The following is a 25228-nucleotide window of genomic DNA, read 5'->3' as shown; positions in this document are numbered from 1 at the left end:
CACTTGTCCACATTGAATTTCATCTGCCACGTGTCGGCCCACAAATTAATATTATCTATGTCCCTTTGAATAACCTGTGATGCCAAGATTGTATCTGCTGAGCCACCTATTTTAGTTTCAGCCACCTATTTTAGTATCAAGCCACCTATTTTAGAATCAGACAAGTCCAATCCATGGAGGCCCCACCTCGCAACTTACAGGACTTAAAGGATCTGCTGCTAACGTCTTGGTGCCAGATACCACAACACACCTTCAGAGGTCTAGTGGAGTCCATGCCTCGACGGGTCAGGGCTGTTTTGGTGGCAAAAGGGGGACCTACACAATATTATTCAGGTGGTCATAATGTTATGGCTGATTGGTGTGTGTGTGTGTATATATATATATAACTAAATTGTTACGCGATATCAAACCAATTTAAAAAGGGTAGACTAAAATAGACATGACGTTTAACAATAAACCTTAACAGATTCAGCTAAATAAAGGTTAATTCAAAATAAGTTTCAGGTGCATGGAGAAAGTTATTTGTGGATAGAGAATATCTGATGTATGAGTTTAAGTATGGGCCTACTACTAGTATACTGCTTCAATGTTTCTCTGCCATTCAATGTGTGATATACCGTTTCCACGGCGAGCCGAGAGCTTCCGAAAAAGCCCGAACGAGATGCATACTGGGAGAAAGGAGACAGTCGCCATCTTGCTTGGTGGATAGAGTTATCGGGTTGTGAAAATATTAAGGTTTACTTACAAATTAGAGACGACATTGTAATTTTTACTGAACACATTCGGGGGTACCACTGCGAAGATCAATCCGACATATAAAGCGTTTAAAGTCAGCGATTGATTATTAAGGTCGTAAGGTTTGAGCCGGCGATCATGGGTCGCTCCCGTAGTCGCAGCTCGTCCCGCTCCAAGCACTCAAAGAGCAGCAAGCACAACAAGAAAAGGAGCAGATCAAGGTCTAGGTCCAGAGACAAAGAGAGAGCTAAGAAGCGATCAAAATCCCGAGAAGCGAAGAGAAACCGCCGTAGAGAGTCTCGGTCTCGCTCCCGCTCTACCACAGCCGCGTCCCGCAGAGAGAGGGAGAGAGACCGAGAGCGAGCCGCTTCTCCCCCTGACAGAATCGACATCTTCGGGCGTACGGTTAGCAAAAGGAGCAGCCTTGATGAGAAACAAAAAAAGGAGGAAGAGGAGAAAAAAGCCGAATTGGAAAGGCAACGGAAAATGTAAGTTACTTTGAAATACATTAGCTAGAACCACTATTCTAGGAACAAGGCCTTGTCATGAGGTTGAAGGATGTCGATAACAAAAACTAATAATATAGTAAAACGTTACTAGGTGGTAAAAATAAAGTGGTTTATGCATTTTTGTAATTTAATGATTCGTTTTAAATTCGAAGCTTGTCTCGCTTCTTGTTTGATAAAACTACATACCATTAGCCTATTAAATTATGTTGGATTGGGGGCCTAGTTCATAAATCGCATAATTTGGGAGCTGCTATTATTATAATTAGTAGTAGTAGTATAATTAGTATTATAGTTATGTAATGCATCACTATATTAATTTGTTTAAATATATATAGCGAGTCTTTCTCCCCACCCCACTTAATGCAGGAAATGTAGCGGTTAGCTAATGCGCAAATTGTGGCAGAGGGTTTTGTAGTATGAGCAGGTCTTTTTAGATGTCGCTCTATGCCTATACATATAGATTATATAGCCTATAACAACACATTAGTACAATATTTAAAGTAACTGCTTAATATGTGTGAGTGTTTACGTATGTTTATTAAATATTTATTCAGCATACACTCACATACACACTACAGGGAAAACCAGTTAGACTGCAACTTCATAAGATGGATCCATTTCAAGTGAATGGCAGGTACTTAATGTTTCAATGTTTTTTAAGAGTCAGTGGGGGGACAGACTAGACCTTAAAATGTAAAATATTCCCTTTATGCTTAATTCGTGCAGTTTCTTAGTTATTCCCTATGGAATCTGAAATGCATGTATGTATTAGTCATTTCTCTCACAAGCATGGGTCTCAATCCCCTTCACAAATACAACCATTATTGAAACACTGGTTTCTTACAGTAATTTCTTTTAGTTTTTTATTTTGTATGTACTGACTGAATTAAGCTTGACAGTACACTACTACTACAAAAAAAAAAAGAAAAAAGATTTAGGACACCTCCATGAGAGCAAATGAACTGAATTAAATCAAATATTTTTGAAGTTTACACAACCCTTGTAAGTTTTGCATTGCTTAGAGTTTAAAAATGAATTGCCTCACCCCACTGCTATAGTTTGACAATGTAATTCATAATCAGAAAGTATTCTTACTGTTTTAGTCTGAAGAAGGAACGCAAACCAAATGATTGGGTTCTTCATGGCAAAAGCACAGAATATAAATTGAGGCTACAGTGCCACTATCTTTTAAAATGTATTGATACTGTCATAAAATCACCTGGTGTGGCCCTGATAGCCCTGTTCTTGGCATATAATCTTTCTGTGCCCACAAACATGTCCTGTCTATTCTATATCAGAATATTTCAGTGGTGGTCATCCTCATTTTGCCTAGTAGATTCTCAGACTGTGATAGCAGCAAGCTTTCCTCATAAGTTTGATATAGCTTAATGGCATAGTAAAAATAACTATGCAAATAGGTTATTAAAGTATTTAATTTTGATCAGTGCATGTTACCTAGTTTGAAATATTTTACCTATATTTTTATTTTTGCTTGTTTTCCGTCTTCTTATCCTGCCAAATGTTAAACTTTACACTTTGTAGTCGAGTGCATTTGTTTTCAAAATGTCTTGTTTCATTAGTTCTGGGCCTCTCTTATTAGGGCTGTGGTCTATCTGGTGTCATGTGTCCCTTTCCACCACCTTTCTTCAATCCAGGATGCATTGAAATATCCTGTAGTTTTTTTCTGGGGGAGATGCCAGTCAGCCATTACGCTCCATGGATTACTCCAGGGCTTCTGAAACTTTTAATATTGACGACTCCATTATCAAACTTGATGAATATCACAACACAAAGATTATTTATATATGAAATTTTAAATCGTAATTGTTTTGGCAGATATTTTAAAGTCAATTTCGGGCATTCTCTCGTCACTCAATTTGGATATCGGGCGACCCCAACTTTGAGAATCAATGGATTTTTCCCTTTCGACAATGCAAACTGACTCTAAAGCTTATACGTTTTAAAACTAAGAATATGAAGAATTCCATGAAAAAAATTAGATGTATTAAACCATTTAAATATACATTTTTCATAATTCTATTATGTATTTAACCCTCACAGTACTAGACTCACAGGGCTAGAGTGCTCTCAAACAAATCACAACGCTTGATATAGCACAACAAATTTAAGGATCATATGAAATCTATATATCGCAAGAAACGTAAGACACTGATGTTTTTCATTCTTCTATAATGCGTTTATTTTTGGAATGAATACAGAAATGCGCATTTGCAATAGAAACTGTAGTTCTACAGACGCCATTTTTATTCTCAAAACGCAGTTTTCAAATATCGTGACAATATCAAATTGTCTTGCCTTGCATAGATAGATGACAGACCTTTTTAAAACATTTTAGAGCTTTGTATGTTATGTAATTTTAAAACAGGGGAGAGAGAAAAAAAAAAAAAAGATGGTTTTGTAATGCACCCAAAGCTGGAAGTTCTGAGGGAGACTATATAATGAAGGAAAGAACATCAGTCAAGTGCCAGAAACTCCAGCAGATTGTAATTGAAATGTGATTTTGTTTATTTTATGTACTTGCGCATTAGTATTTAACATACTTTAACATTTGTTTTAGCATTTATGAAACCTATCCCCATTAATTGTATTTATGATCCTGTTTAGCTTGAATTGTTCTAGAACATCTCTTATGCAAAGCGAGGTATCACTGTATAGTTGTTTGTGCTAGTGCTTTTTAATCAATATTGGTAACTTTTAAGCTGTATTACCAATTTTCCTAATTCTGTTTACCAGCAAATAAACTGCACTTTAATTATTTTTTACATTTTTGTTTGTACGTTGGATTTATTTTACTTTATAGTTTATTCTAGTTTATTTTAATTATACTAATTTATCTTCTATTAATCATTTTCCTTAGCAAGCTTGTTATAATGGATTAGACGTATGGCAAAATCCCAATGGATCTGTTGTATAAAAAAAGTTGACAATTGACTGATGAGATTGCTTCCATTTGCTGTTATTAAGGAGTATGATGTTGCCTGTGCTTTGTTTTTTTTTATTATCATTGACAGATTTTCAGTTAAATTCACTTTAAACTGAACAGACTGCTGCTTATTCCCATCTCAGTGTAAGCCACAGTAAAAATAGACCAATTCCCCTTTTTTCAGTCAAATAATACAGTATGTAATATCCTAAGAAGAGAAGGCTATCCTGTACAATAGTGTCCTTGACACATTAATTCTTTCCAAAGTTATTGTAGGACAGATTGACACCTATAATTAAGCTTTATTTACCTTGCTTTATTATGGTGTTTTTTGTAATTTCAGAGTCCTGTTCCACAGCTTATTGTTCACCATTTTAAATGGTTGCAATTACAAAGAAACCCACCAGATATTAGATATTGTTTTGAGGGTTAAGTTCACTTTGACTAATGAAATAAGATCCACAGCCTTTTCTCAGGCCATAAGATATGTGGCAGGCCTTAATTGTTTTTCACTTGGAATTCAATTTAAACTATTTAACTCCAAGCAAATGCATATTGCAATTGTTTTCTGTCCTTGGGCAAGACATTTGAAATTATTTATGCCTGCTAGTCTACAGTTCTTGTCTACCATCACTTAAGGAAAATACTAATTTAAAATAATGTAACTACTATTGCCTCTTGTGCTTTGTTAAATGTGTGTTATGATACAAGTTCCTTGCAGAACTTTTCCTCTTCTTTTATCAGCACTATCACACAAGTGTTAATGTATAGTTAGAACCCAAAGTCTTTGACCAAATGTAGATGTGTGCTTTATCTATCCTGACAATTGTGTGCTGCCTTGCACCTGCTTCCTCCTGTTAAATCCATAACAAATGTATTACTTTCTCCTGCCTATTATCTGTGTAATTCCTTAAATATCCATATCCATATCTTAAGATAACAATCACAGTAAAAACAGCAAAACAGCAGTGATTTTGTATACATTATATAATTTTGTAGGCTAATTGTGTACAAGGTAAAAAATAAATTGAGAACTTAAAAATATGAGGCAACTTGATGCAGTAAGACTTGAGTTGTCTCAACAATTATTTTGTAGTACTTCTCAGTAAAGATACTTTGTTTAGCCAACATAAATTTGTTTGTTCATGCAATGTTGATAGTCATATTTTGCTAATAAAAATATTCTTGTCACAGCAACTGAAACAACAATTACTGTTGTTGAGGTAATACATTTTTTTCTGTTTCCTGGATGGAAAAAAATTAATTTGTAAAATAAAGTGTCACTACACCTTTTTTTTTTTTAGTGATTTTATATCTATTTACAAATGACAAACATGGACTTATTCTTTTATCAGGTAATCTTTTATTTTATTATTAAAGCACATGCAAATTGTAACAATTGTATTAAGAATGTAGTGAAATGTTATATAACTCGTAAGGATAGTTCACCCAAAAGTGTAAATTCTGTCATCATTTACACACCCTCATGTTGTTCCAAAGATATTGTGTAGAATGTTGGTAACCAGACAGTTGACAATAGCCATTGACTTACATAGTAGGAAAAAAAAAATACTATGGACATCAATGGTCGTCAACTGTCTGGTTACCAACATTCTTCAAAATATATTTTTCATACAGGTTTGGAACAACATGTGGGTGTGTAAATGTTGACAGAATTTTCATTTTTTAGTGAACTATCCCTTTAATGTAGCTAAAATGTAGACAACATGGAAACACTTGTCCAAATTTGCTTCAAATGCCTTTAGAACAAAGCATAGACAAACAGGTCAGTCAATTCCAGATCCATAAACATTCAAAACAATATCTTGAGATTTTTGTTTGGAACTTGCTGACAAACAAAAAGAAGAAAAAAAATCTTAACCTTTTCAAAACATTTAAACAACTGGAAACACTGGTCCAATTATGCCTCTCCAACACCCATTTGTTTTTAAGAGAAAGCACACGTTGGGTGCACCCAGACCCTTGCTCCATGAACACATTCTGAATCGTATCAAAAGTGTACTTGAGGTTTTTAGGATAGGAAAAGTTAAGAGCATAGAGAAGCCCAAACAGGTATGCCAGAGCAGTAGAGGGATCAGGGAGATCTTCCAGAACAACAACCTCCTCCAGTACAACAGCAATGTTCTGGATCATTGGTGGTGTTGTTTGGGTGTTATCTTCCAACACATAGAGAATGCCAAACAGAGACCCCTTTTGTCCCATCTTCAGTTTCCTGTGACACAAACACAATAGGAATATATTTCCCTTTATATTAAAGTTGTTAATGTTTTATTCTCAAAGAAAAAGAAAAAAAAAGTAAAAAGTCATATTTTAATGTTTCAAGACTATGAATAGACTATGCATTAGACTAGTTTTCAACTTTGTAGTGGTAAATAGTTTTATAATGTGGAATCATTAATCAGAAGTGAATATTATAATAAAACAGATAACAAAGAATTGCATGACCAGATCTAGAACAAGTTAATAATGAGCAGAAAACACCAAATCTGGAAACGGTTTAAACTAGGGGTGTCCAATTCTGCTCTATGGGTCACTGTGCTGCTGAGTTTAGTTTTAATTCCAATTAAACATATCTGAACCAGATAATCAAGGTCCACAGGATTACTAGAATCTTCCAGGTAGGTTGGAGCTATACTCTGCAGGACATTGGCCCTACAGGAGCAGGTTTGGATATCCCTGCTTTAAATGGTTAGTTCACCCAAAAATTAAAATTGTCATCATTTACTCACCCTCATGTCGATCCAAACCCGTAATACTTTCGTTCATCTTCAAAACCGAAATGAAGATATTTTAAATGAAATCTGAGAGCTTTCGGTACCTCCATTGACAGCCAATGCATCTACCACTTTCAAGGCCCAGAAAGGTAGTAAAGACATCATTAAAGTAACCCATGTGACTCCAGTGCTTTAACCTCAATTTGATAAGCAATGCGAGTGCTCTATGTGTAAAAAACAGAAACAAAAATGACGTCTTTATTTGCAAAATATCACCACAAGATCACCATGACGAATGCGTGTTGTGTTTATGAGAGCAGACGTTCTCACCCGGAAGCACTGCACTGTTTAAAAGCAGGGGAAGAGGGATGCTGTATGCAAGCTTTGTTTATTAAATTCTACATTGGTGTTGCTTTAGGTCTTGGTTTGTTTTCTAAAAATGGATGGGTGAGAACATCTACTCTTATGTCAACACAACACGCATTTATTGGAGATTTATTTTTTGTGAATAAAGATGTCTTTTTTTTTTTTTTTTTTTGTTTTGCACATACAGCATTTGTGTCACTTCACAAAATTGAGGTTAAACCACTGAAGTCACATGGGCTACTTTTTTTTTTACTGTTTTTACTACCTTTCTTGGGCTTGAAAGTGGTAGTTGTGTAGGCTGTCAATACAGGGACTGAAATCTCTCAGATTTCATTACAGATATCTTCATTTGTGTTCCGAAGATGAACAAAAGTCTTACATTTTTAAAATGACATAAGGGTGAATAAATTATGACAGAATTTACATTTTTGGATTAACTAACCCTTTAAGCCAGTGGTCTCAAACTCAATTCCTGGAGGGCCACAGCTCTGCACAGTTTTGCTCCAACCCTAATCAAACACACTTGATCCAGCTAATCAAGGTCTTCAAGATTACTAGAAACTTCCAAGCAGGTGTTAGTTGGAGCTGGTTGGAGCTAAACTCTGCAGAGCTGTGGCCCTCCAGGAATTGAGTTTGAGACCACTGCTAAACTCACTACTAAACACCACTACTAAGCCTTTTGAAGTCTTTGATACATACTTTACACTTCTTGAATAGCTCGGTTGGGTTCTCGCGAAGAAGGCAGGCCTTCCAAAGCAGCAGTCCTCCTGTGATTAACAATGTCTGTTGTCTTGAAAAACATACAAAAGAAAACCAAATAGCCAAAGTATGAAAAGTGTATTTATTAATCAGCCAAAGTAACATAAATAAAATCATCAAAACACTGAAATTGAACTTAAACTTTCATTAAGTCTTTCTAGGAGCGCAACCATGTCCTGACCGAAAGCTCCTTTTCTGGCTCTGTAAAGTTTCAGGAGCTTAGGTGTGTACATGCACAGGCTGCCATGAAGACTCCCAGAAGGTCTTTGTTGGTGATTTGAAAAAATTCCTCACAAATCTGTTCATAACAAACAATTCAGTTGTATTGATGAAACTTGAAACACTGCATTAAGTCCTTAGATCATCCTGGAAAATAGAAAATTATCAGTTAGAACCTTATATTGTAAAAATCCCAACCTTAATTAAAATTATTATAAAAAATAGTTAAAATGTAATGCATTTAAGAGCCATATTCTACACTTTTAGAACATATTTTATCTTTATGTCCCCATATTTAAATCATATGATCTACATCTCTATGAAATCTCTGAATATATATATATTTGTTTTAAGAATTATCTGTTCTATACACACACACATACATATTTACATACATATGCGTACGGGTGAAATTTTAACGATGAGACCGCACATAGAAATGGCTAACTGTTATGTAAATGTATGTTTATCCATCCATACATTGTGTATGTGAGGCTTTCACAAAAAAACCTCCGCTAACAATAAACGACTTAAATAATTGTAAAACTTCATCGTGTACAATTATTTATTTATTATTTAATTATTTACTTGGCAAGTATTATCGTGTAATATATGCGGGATAATATACTGAGCGCTGGGATCCTGGTCACTTAATTGAAATGCTTAAAATAAATGATCTAATCTACAGTAATCTTGTCTAGTGAACTTTAATGAGTTAATCTTCCTCTGACCAGTGACACAAACATAAACAATGTTAGGCCACAAGCCGTTTTTGTGCATTTAGCCTACATAAAACACTTTTGTTGCTGGCAACGGTGATTCCATGATATGTCTTTTAATGCATAATTAAAATTATGCCAACATATGAGTTAAGACTTAGTTTAAAAAAAAAAAAAAAAAAAAACTATACATGAATTATTCGCTGTTTAACAATTTGCATCTAATAACACACCGTCAGCTCAGACATATGAATTCATTGCATGCATACATTTAAAAGTAATATTAATACTTACCTAAAGCCGTATGGCAATATTTAGATCCTCGAAGAATCAGGATGAGCGAACTGCAACACGGCACCGATTAAAATGATGAGCTAAAGCACAAAATGGAGAAGGAAACCCTGTGCATTCGGCACGATTTTCTGGCTCATCACGCATGCGCAAACTATCATACCATTGCTGTTCAACATAAAAATGTTTGTCCAGAAAACTTTGTTAAACATGTAGCGGTGACATTTTGGAAGATGTTGGACTAACATGTATTTTTATGTAGATTCACAGTTATTCACAATTCCTAATATATGTGACTCAAAAAGCACAGTATGCTGGACAAATCGTAATTTCATTTTTTACAGTGTACACAGAATTAACTGAATTTATAACACTTTGTATTAAGGGGGGACTTTTTCATTACAGTGCATAGCAAGTAATGTATTACACAAATTAACTACTGTCACAGGTGATCAGGTGTAATATTGGCTAACACCTAGGGCTTTGTGATATAACGATATATATCGTATGACGATAGAAAAACGTTTATCGTTTCATATTATGCTCTATCTTTTATATCGTGGTGTCGCAAATCCCACTCTTTACGGCAATATTTTGCCATAATGGCAATAAATGTGTATTATCTAGCGTGTCCGGCCCCGGACACTTAAACGGGTGTTTCCACTGGTTAAGCATCTGCACGTGTCCGCCAGTGGAAACTGGGCACTAGGTAATACGCATTTCTATGTTATTTCCCAAAAAATACAAATAATCAAGAGAATATAAAACCGCAATGTCTTGCGTTTGTTGTGATGTATAGGTTTCATATGATCATCACAGAATTGGAGGTGTGTGCTTGACTTGCAGACACAGGGAAGAGATCAGATACATTGTGTCGGAAGATATAATCTCAAGTGCCGTGTGTGATCACGAAGAAATTACAAGTTTATTAGCAGCATGGAGTGAAATCCACGTACAGAAACAATGACTGCTTACAGTTAATATCCGAGTGCATTAAACACTTGGATTTCACAGTACCGGTGCAGTGCCCTGACTAATAATCGGATCGGTAGCAGCCAATTTTATTCATATTTTATGAATAATTGGACATTGTTTCAGGCTGTGTTTTGTGAATGGTTTGCTGGAAAATCCGCAGAGACAGTGTGATGGCGATCACGATTTAGTTAACGTGTCCATTTACAAGTTAAATTAATGAATAAATAAATACAGCAGATCTGTGTTTCCCTCTAAAACATTAAGGACTGGTTTTATAAATGCGTCCATAAGTGCCATAACTGAAACGTGCACATGTTAGTTAAATTATAACCTGTTATATTGTATCTGGATGATTAATCGTGAAACGTGTGTATTTTGTTTCAACTGTAACTTGCCCTGGTTAAGGACGTCTGCTAAGTAAATTATAAATAATACGACAAAAAATATTGTTTGCAGTTACAAATCTGTAGTAAGAGTAATAAATTAAGGGAGTCACGCTGTGCCGTTTAAAATACGTATATACTAGCACAAATGATAATATAATAACAATACATATTCGCTATTTAGTATTATTGTTGCGCATGGAAACGTATTCTTATGGGGACGTGCTTGTCTGAATATAATGTTGTCTATACACATTGAGCTCTTCCTAATATCTCTTAACAGAAACGTGTATTTATTACGCCCATCAGAGGGAACGGACTTCACAGCGGCCTGGTTTTGCAGAAAAAGCTCTGGGACGCGTCCGGCACGGCATGGCATGGCATGGCATGGCATGGCATGGCACGGCACCCAGTGGAACCGAGGCATAACTAACTCATGTTATACAGACAGAATTATTATCCTCCAAACGTCCGTTATTTTCAAAATCAACCATGCACTTAAGCATCTTAAAACATAATTTATATGAATATCCAACATGTTCTTTTTAAATTAAAAAAAAAAACACATTTGTTTATGAACAACTATTCAAAAGATATTATTACTTTTGCAAGCAAGCACATCAATCTACAAGTTCGTCACAAGATGCGCGTCTCGGGAAGTTTCTTCATATACTCAGTGTACTAACACAACCATAATACGATTCCTTCATTATCACTATAACATAATACTTTTACTACGTCAATGAAAAAAAAATATTTTTAATAAATAATGAGTGTGTTGTTTACATGTAAAAACATCGGCAAGTATTATGATTGATATGATTGCTAATAATACTAAATGTAACTTACTTTGACTTATGCAGACACTGGCACAAGAAAGCGTATTCTCCTCTTGTAAAATCCTTTTGTCATACAGTCATTTAGGAAGCATTCATAAATCCAGTTGGGTAAAAACAGAGTGTTGTAGTATTTTAGTCCTTGTCTGTGGTTATAATAAAAAAGAAGAAAGAAAGAAAAAAGCTTGGTGTTGAATAGTTATTGGTTGAGGGATACACTCTTTTTGGAGTGTTGAAGTAGTAGTTCTAGTAGTATCAGTATCAGTAACACTTGTTCTAGTAGTAGTTGTTGCAGTAGTAATAGTTGTACTACTAGTAGCAGTAGTAGTAGCAGTATCTATTGTAGTTGTTGCGGTAGTGGTAGTAATAGTAGTCATAGTAGTAGTTGTTGTAGCAGTAGTGGTTGAAACAGTAGTTGTTGTTGTTGTGGTTTCCATCTTTTCAATCTTGCAGCCAGATCGAACCAGGGGTGGGGTCAGAGCAACTTTTTCATTAGCTGAGCATGGGCAAAAGAGCAGCACTTTCCATTTGTTTCCGCTGTTGAACTGTGCCTTGATAAAGAATATAAGCATTCAGTACACACCTGATGATCAGATTGAACCACTTGTATGATCTCATTTTGTTCTCATAGGAGTAAATATTCTGATCTGCCAAATCTACATCTCCCATTTTTTGGTTGTACATTTCTACACACTCCAGCACTATCGTCTCCTTAACCACATGTCTCACTTTCACCTCAGTTTGCTGTGTTTCTTGTTCTCAGTAAGAGAACCGCCTTCCTCTGGCTTTTCTTTTTTCTGAAAGCAGTATACAGCAGTCATCCAGACCTGTAAGCCACCTGTTCACCAACTTTGCATTTTGGAACAGCAGGCAGATATTTTGTTTCTTTGCAGTGTTCCGACATGCTGTGTTTCGTGTTGGTATGTTTCATGTTACTGATGTATAGAAGTTATCAATTATCAGAGTATGCCCCTTCTGCAATAGACCATCCATTAAAGACATCATAACATCATAGGGCTGGCCAAATTCGCTCCTCTCTGTGTCATTTGCAGCTCCTGTGTACACTTTCAAATTGTAGACATGCCCATTACTACTGTCCACAAGCACCCACTTTATTCTGAATCGGTGATGTTTTTTGTTTGGAAGATACTGCATTAGGGACATTCGGTTTTTCATCCCAACCGGGCTTTCGTCAATGGCAATAAATTCATTCAGCACATAGTATTTTGTTAGTACAGACTCAATTTTAGTAAGCACTGGTCGCACTTTGAATAGACTGTCATAACCGGGTTTGCCTTTTTTCTTTTACTGCCTGTGTTGTGCAGATGCAGGTTAGCAAGACAAAAAAACTTATCAAGGGACATTATCTCCCCAAATCCTGGTGTTGCTTGCAGTGCATCCGTCGTGTTCCAGTATTCTTTCAAGTCAGGCTTCTATACTAGCTTTGGTTAATTTGGGATTCAGAAATTTTGGTTTAGCAGCCGAATTGATGTTTCATCTTCTACCGTATCTCTCCCCGGATCTTTATCCATCTCCTCGTCTTCCTCCTCCTCTGTCGTCCCCCTCTTCCTCCTCCTCTTCCAAATTTTTATTGGCTAATATTAACGACACACCTCTATGCAAATAGCTTGCATCGTTTGTTGCTATGCAAAATAAACCCAATGAAAAACTACACAGTGCTGAAATGGAGGCAGTATTTTGGGCTGAAAATCGGCACGCTAGTCCTCTGGGGGTTAAAATACCAGCACTTTTGCAGACTGGAATGGTGTTGAAAACTGTGGAGAATTCCAGAATGGGTGTCAAAAAATAATCTGGGGAGAAGTCCGCTGTCCTTATGATGTTCTTGTGTTCCTCTCTCAGACGGCAGCAGGAGATCGAGGAGAAGCTGATCGAGGAGGAGACGGCACGAAGGGTGGAGGAGCTGGTGGCCAAGAGGGTGGAGGAGGAGCTTGAGAAGCGGAAAGATGAGATTGAGCGTGAGGTGCTCCGGAGGGTGGAGGAGGCCAAGCGCATCATGGAGAAACAGTTGCTCGAGGAGCTGGAGCGACAGCGGCAAGCTGAGCTCGCAGCGCAGAAAGCTAGAGAGGTAACGCTTGGTCGTTGGGAATGCAAGCAAGAGTCCATGGCAAAACTTTCGGGGGCGGGTTGAGGGGTGAGGGTGAAAAGGGACCCACAAGCTGCTTGCTCTTGCTTCGTGTTGAGTATTCGAGCGAGGTAACAGCACGCATGAACTGACAGCATAAGGTTTGCAATTACACCTCTGCATTTGCTGGTCATGTTCCACATCCCTTTTGTTTGAAAAGGGGTATGTTTATATATCAATACATTAACAAAAGAAGAGACTTGAAACATCCTATGAAACTTTTGCCATGGCTGCAGAAAGAATTATCAACATCATCCTTTAATCCACCCCACTGCTCCCTTTTTTTTAAATATTTTTAAAACTTTTCTATTTTTGTAATTTGTTATAATAAAAGGGTATTTGAAAGTTTAAGTTGAATTACCGACCCCGCTTTCCTGTATCACTTACTTGGTAGTTAAAAAGCAGTCTAGCCCTTCCTCTGTCTGAAGCAGAGCCATGTGACTGAGACAGAATTTGGCAAGCATTTTTTTGTCTATAGCTCCCAGTTACACTACCTACCTTACTATATCATCATTTTTATTTTGTTTGCTGTCATTAAAAGATCTGTAGAGGAAGTTATATTTTTTGTAGCTTTTAGTATTAAGCGGTTTATTTTCAGTAAACGGATTAGGTTAGAAGCTTAGAATTCCCATAATTAAAATAGAAATGAAATCATTCAGTGGAAAAGTACCCGACTAATGACATTTAAATTTCAGTAAGCAGACCAAGTATCTTGCAGTACAAATACATTCTTTTAAAATACTTGCTTCACACAAAGGAGTTGTTCTTCCTCCCCCTCAAGCGATTTAATGTAGATGGTTTTAAAAAGAAAGATGATACCTTTGTACCAAACTTGTTTTTTTAAAGTCAAGTTGCATGCGTTTTTTTTTTAGGTTTTCGGTTCCATTCTAAATGTGAGGATGCTCGTGTACAGTAGCAGCTAGAAATCAGGGGAAATGGCTTAAAAAAAAAAAAAAAAATTAAAAAAAAAAAAAAAATGAATACACTGGTTTATGACTTCTGACTGCAGCATTGTTTCATATGGGACTTTTGCCGAGCTTTGGACAAGAGATGGGGACTGCTGTAGATAATTACACTGTTACTTTACTTTATTTAATATTACAGTCATTGTACAGTTCATATTGGACTATAATACTTTTAATGAAATAGTGCTTTTAAATAGTTAAGCCTACATTATTTTTACATTTAATTCAGAACTAGCTTCCTCACTGGTATTGACTAGTACTGGTCAATAGCTCGTTACTAATAACACAAGGATCATAAACGGTAGACCTTAAAAGTGGCAGGCGTTTTTGTGTGACACTTCACAACACAGGCTTGCATTTAAATGAAAAAAAAAATTAAACTCGGAGGTTGTGCACCTGGGATAATTTTGCTCATGCCTTTTTTTGTAATAAAACAATTTTCAACCCGAATTTTAACGGTAACTTTGCTTCCGATTGACTGTTTGAGGACAGCGGATTCTTTAGAGCTTGGATTAAACTTGCACTATTTTTTGTTTTTTTACTACAACTAACAGTATGTTTCTTATCAATTGTTTGCCTTAGGAATGATGAATTACATTACTTTTGTTCCTTCTTACCATAAATATCTGCAGTCCTCAGCTCAGCTTGCATTTGTATGGTGTTTCTTGTAAATGGCTGAGCTGCAGATGCAGGTGTTGCCACGCTAACAGTACAAATCAGTTTAAAGAGGAAGCTGGCGCGTTTGGCAGCCGAGGAGCACTCTCTCTCTCTCTGCAGGACACTGGACAAGACAGTAAATATGCAACTTTTAATGCTGATAAATGGAGTATAGGTAAAGAATGCGTAGGTATACATAAATTGGTGAGCCAAACTATTCAATTTTTTTCTCTTCATTTTTCTGCTATGTTGATAAAGTGAAATAATTGCTAGAAAGTTATTTTTCTTTATAGTCATCAACTATTGATTGTGATGTTTCTTTGTATGTAGATATACAAGTATGCATTTTTTCCTTAAAGTACTTAATGAGCAGGGAGGGTTTAGCTTTGGTGGTTGAATTAATGGGAGGGTGTCGTGAACATAGACGAGATATCCGGGTTTTTTTTTTTTTTTGTTCGTTTTTTTTTTTTTTTTTTTTTTTTTTTAAATGTATGTTTTAGTTTGTGCAACACAGGGGGCTCTAATGCTACCCTTTGTTATAGGAGTCAGGGCACAAAACAGTTCTGTGAGCAAGCATAGGTGAAACTAACCTTATGAGCCCATACTGGGTCTAACATTGCATCGTGTCTCCCATTTAGGAGGAAGAAAGAGCGAAACGGGAAGAGCTGGAGAAAATATTGGAAGAAAATAACCGTAAAATTGCAGATGCTCAAGCTAAATTGGTACGTAAAAATATTGTCTTAAAGTTTATTGCTTCAAAAGACATCCTTATTGGATCCTCAAGGTAAGTGGGAGGCTATGATTTACAAACTAAGCTTCTTTTCAAAAGATGAAATTCTGTGGAATTCTATAATTTAAAAATCCTTCAAAAGCATCGAGTTGTAGCAACCAGTTGATATTATAAACAAAACTTTTAGTTTATATTAAAAATAAATATATTGGTTACAGAGAGAATGAACAATTGTTTTATAAACAGCTACTGAATCAACCTTTGTGAAAACCAGAAGTCATATTTTCCATTCAGATATAATGGTACCTTATTCTCAGTTTTAAAAACTGAGATTCTTTTATTATTATTTTTATTTCTTGGCAGACGCCCTTATCCAGGGCGACTTACAACATAAGTGCAAACAAAGTGCAAAAATACAGTGAAGTGCAAGGCATCAATCATTACAAATTCAATTTAGCTAAAACAGCAATTCAAAATAATACATTTTACAAATTCCATTTTACACAAATACAGTAAGTGACTTCCTACATCCTGGACGGTGAAAGCTAAGTGCTGTCAAGATGTAGGGTCACAGACAAAGGCTACGGGAAAGGGAGCAAGGAGGAAAACAATCAAGAACGCAAGAAGCATAATAAAAACTGTGAAGTGCTATCTAGCAGGGATAGAGGACTAATATTACAAGTACTGTCGGAATTAAAATTGTCGGAATTAAATTCTAATTAAATTAGGAAGAAAACAACAAAAAACATTTGTTGATAGGTGCCAGACTGTATTACTTTTAAACTTCCATTTCACACTCTGGCATCTTACAATTGTATTGCTTAGTCTGTTGCAAATATATGTTTAAACTACAGTATTGTCCTCAACACAATTCTTAAAAATAAGAATACAAAACATGTGTAACAGCTGTATAATGTAAACCATGAACACACAAAAAATTATTTGACCTGCTTTCTTCTAAATAGTTATTGTTTCTGGAAAACATTCTACAAATTTTTATAAAACTATAAAGTTTGATTTTCCAGGTGACACTTATCTGTTGATGAATACCAAGACAATACTATCCACTATACACACCTCACCGCTTTTCCTGTTAAAGTGAGACTCCTCTGTTTATCACCATATTGGAATGCCGAGAGTTTATTTGGGATACTTCAATCATTGTTCGTACAGTTGTGTACACCACTTTTACTGAGCATATACACTAGCAGTGTTGGTGAAGGGGATAAGAACATTTACTTATAATTCTCAATATTTTGGGATAATTCCACTACTTCCTTTATATATAAGATATAGGGCTGTATTGATTGAAATGTTTCTTTGTTTTTGTTTTTGCAGGCTGAAGAGCAATTGAAAATTGTAGAAGAACAAAGAAAAATTCATGAGGAAAGGATGAAATTAGAACAAGAAAGACAGCGTCAGCAAAAAGAAGAGCAAAAACTGATCTTGGGCAAGGGAAAGTCTAGGCCCAAACTATCCTTCTCTTTAAAACCAACTGAATGAACTCTGCAGCTTGTACTTTTTAACTGTATGGTAGCTTCATGTTGAAGTGTTCTCTGGAAAGTCTGAAAAGTTGGCTTATTATACTGATGTGGGCTGTGCTCAACAATCTTTCTAAATGAGAGGAGGCTTTTGATTTTAATTGACTATCCACCATCCTGTTTCTTTTGTTTGTTTTTAACAGGAAACTTTCACTTATCATCCTTTGACTGTAGAATCTCCCAAAGTATTTTTTTAATGGATCATGCCTCAATTTATATTAATTGTAGTTATTGAAGTGGTTGGAGAAATGATCTTGATTTAAAAATATATATTTTGAACAGTGTTTAAGACTATATCTAGGTTGTTTTGCGCTACTAGGAGCTGAGAGGCCTTGTTTTTGTAGTGACTCTTATTGTTCTGCTCTAAAGTAAGTTAGTGTATTTGAACATGACCATCCTAACGACTGAATAACCCTAACATTTCTTCTCATCTTAAGATCACACAGGTGCAGATGTAATTACTGCTCTGGGCAAGGAAAGACATGCCCTGTATTGTATAGTATTAGAAGTTATTTGATGAGACCAGGCTAAAATTATACAATTACATAATATAATTAAAGGTACATAACAAAATCTTCAGCTGCAAGCTATTGATGCCCACTACAAGGAACACAGTTAGGTAGCTACATGTTGATTCAAAGGTTTTCTTAGGAAACTGTTTAAAGGTTGGTGGGAGAAAGTTTCTTGTGTGATCTTAACATAGACCCTCTGTGATGTAATGTTTCGTAAGATAATGTAATAATTAAAATGAAGATGCAGTGTCTTGCATCATTAACCTTTTTTTGTCTAAGAATGGGCTCAATGCCCCTATGTATTACTGTATTTGTATGTAGTACATTAAGATCTAATGATGCTTTCAGCATACTGGTTCTAAAGCTGTCCTGGTGCAGGTAAGGAAGTGATTCGCTGCATGTTGGGTGGGGGTGGGGGTGGGGTGGGGGGGGGGGGGGGGGAGTGATTTGTTTTTTTGTTTTTCTTATTTTGTTAAACCTTTGATATTTTTCCCCATTCTGGAAATATGTACAAGTCACAAATAAAAGTCTTGAATGCGTATAGCAACTGGATTTTTGGCTTAATATGTACATAGGTAAAAATAATGATACCACTGCCTGGAGTATGGGCAGTCACAAAAATTTGAAATAATTTATAAATAGTGTGGTTTGGGGGATGTTTTTACAGGATATATTTTTGAATTACCCAATTTCCTTTTTTATATTAATCTTGCTGTTTTTAGGTGTTTACATGTACAGAAACACACACAGGGTAACTAAATCATTCCACATCTCTGAAACATCTTTGCACAACTCAGGATATACATTCTGCAACCACAGTGTATTTAGTTGTGGCAGTCTTTGGTGATTTGTATAATAAGCTTTCTTGAGGCCCTTCAATGATGCAATTGCTACTTATTTTAATTGTATTGTCCTTTCCCATTACATGAGAAGGGAACAGGATTGAACTAGTTTTAGAAACTATAAATGAGAATACCATTACATTAAATTAAGCTTCTGAAGGAAAATGTTTTTTTTTGTTTTTTTTTTTTTAATGCCTACAGAATGAGATTGCATACATACCAATAAACATTGAGATCAGGATAAATGAGGAGGAGGTACTAAAGGGATTAACAGAATTAAAAACAAACAAATCACCTGGGCCAGATGGTATATTTCCAACAATACTTAAAGCAATGAGGGAAATTATTTATAGGCCGTTAACTAAAATATTCCAAAAGACACTTAGAACAGGGGATGTGCCAACTGACTGCAAATGTCATACCAATCCACAAGAAATTAGACAAAACTGAGCCAGGGAATTACAGACCAATCAGTCTCACCTGCATCACCTGCAAAATGTTGGAGAAAATTATTAGACAGAAAATAGAGGAGCATCTTAATGAAAACTATATTCTTGGAGATAGTCAACATGGGTTTAGATGAGACATCATGTCTTACTAATTTACTGGAGTTTTTCAAACATGCAACTGCAGCTGTGGATTATGTGAAAGCATATGATATGATAGATTTTCAAAAAGCTTTTGATAAGGTTCCACACCAAATACTGATCCTCAAATTGTAAACTGTAGGTATTCAGGGTAATGTAAGTAGATGGATAATGAACTGGTTGATGTATAGGAAACAGGGTGTTGATTAGAGGAGTAGTTTCTAGCTGGAGTGAGGTTATTAGTGGAGTTCCACATGGATCAGTACTAGGGCCTTTGCTTTATCTAATCTATATTCATGATCTGGACTCTGGGATAGTTAGCAAACTTCTCAAATTTGCAGATGATACTAAAATAGGTGGCTCAGCAGATACAATCTCGGCAGCACAGGTTATTCAAAGGGACTTGGATAATATTCAATTGTGGGCTGACACCTGGCAGATGAAATTAAATGTGGACAAGTGCAAGGTAATACATGCAGGTAACAAAAATGTCCACTATAATTACACTATGGTAGGAATAGAACAAGATGAAGTAATGCATGAGAAAGACCTAGTAGTCTACGTGAACTCCTCACTTTCTCCATCCAAACAATGTAGGGAAGCAATAAAAAAGGCTAACAGAATGTTAGGGTATATTGTCAAAAGTGTAGAATTTAAAACAAGGGAAGTAATGTTAAGACTACAGTGTGCTAGTTACACCTCATCTGGAATACTGTGTACAGTTCTGGGCACCACACTTCAAGAAGGATATTGTTGCTCTAGAGGCAGTTCAGAGGAGAGCAACCAGACATATTCGCGGTGTGAAGGGAATGTCCTACTTGGAGAGACAGATGGAACTGAACCATTTCATCCTGGAACAGGAGACTATGTGGGGACTTGATCCAAGTCTTCAAAATCATGGCATCGACCACATCAAACCAGAGGAGCTTTTCCAGATCAGCAGGGACACATGCACCCGGGGACACACATGGAAATTGGGCTTCAGGGCATTCAAAACAGAAAACAGGAGACACCTCTTCACACAGAGAGTAGTCACAATCTGGAACAAACTCCCCAGTGATGTGGTAGAAGCTGAAAATTTGGGAACATTTAAAAACAGACTGGATAGCATCCTTGCATCACTCAGTTTTTAATGGACACCAAACGAGCTCAATGGGTCGAATGGCCTCCTCTCGTTTGTAAACTTTCTTATGTTCTTACGTATTTGTAGCAATGCTTTGTGTGTGACTGCTTTGATTGTGTCTGGTAAAACTTATTGCGAATTCTTAACTTAATTAAAATAACAAATCATCTCATTTACACGGACCATAAAAGCACTGGCCTGTGTGTGAAATCGACCATAAAAGCACTGGCCTGTGTGTGAAATCGCTGCGTTTATTTGTGTGTAATTTACAAACATCGTCTAATACAATGACAATTACATGAGTGATTTATGTAATTTATATAAAGTTTTGTTAAACTTTTACAAAACTTTAAAGTTAGATTTTCCAGGAGACACTTATCTGTTGATGAATACCAAGGCAATACTATACACACCTCACTCCTTTTCCTGTTAACGTGAGACTCCTCTGTTTATTAGCGTATTGGAATGCCGAGTTCATCTGTGATCCCGTGATGTTAGAGAAGTCAGCGTGGGAGTCTGCCAAGACACCTGAATGAAATCAAAAGCCTTTAAATGCTTTGGTTTCCTCAATTCACTACTTCTAAAATGGGATACTACATGTAATTTCGGAAAGTGACAACGTTTTTATAGTTACCAATACTATTATTTATTATATAGTACTTAGGTAATTAGGTTATTTCTCCCAAAATAAAGTAATATCAAATATCTTTAGTCCTGTAACCATAGGCTTTTTGTTAAATCGTTTGGTAAAACTGGGCTACTACTTTATTAGTAGTAGTATTATATAATTAATGTTGCAATGATGTCATTATGAAAATACTTTATAAATTTTCTGTTGCATGTGCATTTTGTGAAATTTAGCTTTACCTTAAAGTCATACTCTGTTGATTTACAAAGATGATTGACAAGCAATCCATGTAAAGAGAAAAGAAGCCGTAGAAGGAAAAGTTTTTTTTTTTTAAACACAACTGAGTTTAGATGATTTAACCATCACAATATTGACCATTCGTAGGACAAGATGTTTGATCTAATTTGATTCTTCTGCACAACACAAGTTGTTTTTAGGATCATCGGGAAATAGAACAGACCTACTTTACATATCAGGAATTTAATGGAACAACTGAATACACTTGCAAAACAAAACAGCTACAGAGAAAGTTATGTCGAAGCTACTGTTGATTGTGATATTGTGGCGAAATCGTGTAAATGGGTGATAATGACTAAAAAGAAACAAAATTGCAAATCTTATCACGGACTACCTTGATATGAATTAGGAAGTAATCGTCAATATCATATGTTAAGGACCCCGAAGAACTTGCGGTATGCATGGGTTATTACAGTGAATTTCTAAAAAAAAATTAAATTAAACTCGTAGAATCTACTTTCATATTCATATTCGTATTATTATTATTATTATTATTATTATTATTATTATTATTATTATTATTATTATTATTATTAAACCTATTTTTATTGAAATTAAATTACTATAGGCCTGCGTCCAAAGCACTGATTACTTTTCTTATCAGAAACCTTTGACTTTATTGGGCTATATATTATCATGACTATCATTATTGCTCGTTGTATACAGTACACATTTTTTGTCTTATATTTTAAGTTTATTGAATACTGATTTAGTATTCAGATATTGAAAACTAATATTGTAGGGCAGGATTGTAAGACAGGGTTTAAACGTTTGCATAGAAATTTAGTTTAACGAACATCGTCTTATTTATTAAACTCACTTAAAAAAGAGTAACACCCTAAAATGAGCAGAGCAAAATTTTATATTTATTCTCTCTAATATACAAATGTCTAATATAAAAAATGCATTCTTTGCCTATCAAAATCAGAATTTGATCAATTATCGAAATGAATTATGTATTTTTTATATAGTTTCATTTCGATAGTTTTGTGAAATAGAAGATATACATTTATTGTGATTGTATTCTATAGCCTCACCATAATAGCCTATTGTAAAAATACATTTAAAAAGTAAGGTCCGTTTAACTAAATTATTATTATTATTATTATTATTATTATTATTATTATTATTATTATTATTTATTTTATTTTTTTATTATTATTGTTGTTGTTGTTGTTGGTGATGTTTGTTCAAGGTATGTTTTATACATCCAACTTCCATAGTGTACAGTGTTTTTATCTGCAAATTTGTAAAGTCGCTCTCAATTTGTACACTCTTAGAAAAAATGGTTATTTGGGGTTCTATATGGCACCGAAGGGAGCTTTTCCCATATTGGCTGAGAGAGGCGCTATATAGATACATATAAAAATTACTATTTCACTGACGATATTTATATTCTTTAAAAACAAACACATGGAAACAACTATATCTCTGTACATTTTTATAATATAGAAATGTATTTCCTCATATACTGCAGTTTGAAAACTGGGGCGTGAATTCGGATGATTTATTATTGTTCTTAAATGAATGCGAAGCAGTCCTAAAATGTAATTATATATATAAGACTATCATATGGTACTAAAACGCATTTTGTTAAAATCAATAAACCAATAAAGAATAGGTTGTTTCTTTAACACAGACTTGAGCTATTTTAGTGGTAATTAAATTATATTAATACATCTAAATCGTAAAGCAAAAGGGGAAATCATTTTATCCTTTTTCAGATTTAAAATATATTATATAATATTATATAACATCAGTAAATAGTGTGGGTTAACCTGTTACTATTTCAATATAGGTTTTTGTTGGTTCCAATGTTCAAATGATGATGATGATGCAATTATTATTATTATTATTAGTAGTAGTAGTAGTAGTAGTAGTAGTAGTAGTAGTATCTTAGCATTACAGTAATATGTTTAATTTCTATCCTATTATAACAGGAAAAGAAAAGCTGAAACAGAGAACCATTTCGGAGCATACGACTTATTTTTAGCAAACTGTAGGTATTTTCGGACTATTCATTCTCCATTTCCTCTTGTTTCCCTGAAGTGAACACGTTATGTGTTCATGTCTTATCATTTTAGTCTTAATATTATTTTGGAAGGGAAACTTGTAATAAAAAGCTCGTTGTCAGTCATAAAGTATTTTATTTTGATAAGGTTCAGCGTTATATTACTTTCTCAGCATGTTTACTATTGGGTTGTTTTTTCTTTCTGTTTTTTAACTGGCATTAGTGCTAAATATACTTACAGAAGAAGCTTCGTTCTCACTTACGGGTGGCAGCCGCTAACTGAAATTGTCACGCGTTGTTTATTCAGGAAACACAGACTGACTCTGCATTCCTTTCATTGTTATAGTTTTTAATCAAGTATTTAATTATCTTTGAATAAACACTGCAATACACTAGTCTTCACAACTACGCGGTGATTAAATGTGTCTGTAATGTATGTAAATTCGAACACCGAATTTGATAATGAAGTTCCTTTATTCCATTTTAAATACATTCCATGTCACGGCTTTATCTTTGAGAGGAATGATGTTGATGACGACGATGATGATGATAATAATAATAATAATAATAATAATAATAATAATAATAATAATAATAATAATAAATAACAACAACAAAACCCAGATAGCTAACTTCAACTAAGTTAGCTTTTTATATGCTATTTCCTCAAATAGCCTAATCATAATATCAGTACAAATAGTACAATACACTCACCTATGCAATTATGTTAACCAAATTATACAAAACAATAAGGGTTTTCTACGAAATCATTCTAATGTTTATAAGATACTCGATAAAAAAACACTAAAGAGCTTTCACAAACGTCCGAAAAAAAAGGATTGTAGCTGAATCACATTAATTAGTTATCATTCGGCATCACAGTGATACTATAAAAACAACAATTAACGGAATTAATGTATTATATTATTACAACAGACATGTTTTGTTTCATTGTGTAAATATATATATATATATATATATATATATATATATATATATATATATATATTCAAAACCGAAATCACTTTTACCAAATTTATTTTTGCTATTCCTAAAAACACATATACCCGCTAGTGGGCACTGTTGCCTTATGAAAAATTTGTTCAACACAGAACCTTCAGAGAATTTTTGGAAAATCTTTGGAAAATGTTTAAAATTCCATTGTGAAAAAGGGGATAAAATAAATTATAAATATGATTATTTGTAATAGAATTAATAGTATTAGTAATACTACCACCAGTACTACTAATAATACATTGTTTTACACTTTTATACAGGGCTCACATATATTGTTAAATTATTTGCTTCCCCAATAATAATAATAATAATAATAATAATAATAATAATAATAATAATAATGAATAAGAAAAAGAAGAAGAAGAAGAAGAAGAAGAAGAAGAAGAAGAAGAAGAAGAATAAGAATGAATGAATGAATGAAGTGTATCTGTTGTTTGTTTAGAGATTCAGGGCAGTGCATACTTTTTAATTGCAGGCCATATTTGTATATTTTCTATTAATTCAAAACAGTATTATTTCATTTTTTAGACATGTACGCAGATGGATTTTCAGTAAAATGTCCATGATGATGATGATGATGTTTATTAGACGAGGCTTAGTTGAAGGCAATTTAAAACCATTTGGTGTTATTATAATTGGGATTTATAAAATGTAAATTTAAGAATATTTTTTCTAAAAATTCGGAATATATTGAATGCAATTAA

General features: G+C 34.6%; 1 protein-coding gene across 1 annotated transcript; it reads left to right on the top strand.

The window, feature by feature from the left end:
• Positions 1-660: 660 nt before the first annotated feature.
• Positions 661-18287, top strand: arglu1a (arginine and glutamate rich 1a). The gene is made up of 4 exons (XM_066707064.1): positions 661-1223; positions 13332-13557; positions 15875-15958; positions 17305-18287. The coding sequence occupies exons 1-4, from the start codon at positions 874-876 to the stop codon at positions 17467-17469; spliced, it is 825 nt and encodes a 274-aa protein (XP_066563161.1). The 5' UTR covers positions 661-873; the 3' UTR covers positions 17470-18287.
• Positions 18288-25228: the final 6941 nt, after the last annotated feature.

This window comes from Amia ocellicauda, chromosome 6 (assembly GCF_036373705.1).
Source record: "Amia ocellicauda isolate fAmiCal2 chromosome 6, fAmiCal2.hap1, whole genome shotgun sequence".
In the NCBI taxonomy this organism is placed as follows: Eukaryota; Metazoa; Chordata; class Actinopteri; order Amiiformes; family Amiidae; genus Amia; species Amia ocellicauda.
This window is presented reverse-complemented; position numbering and strand designations above follow the sequence as displayed.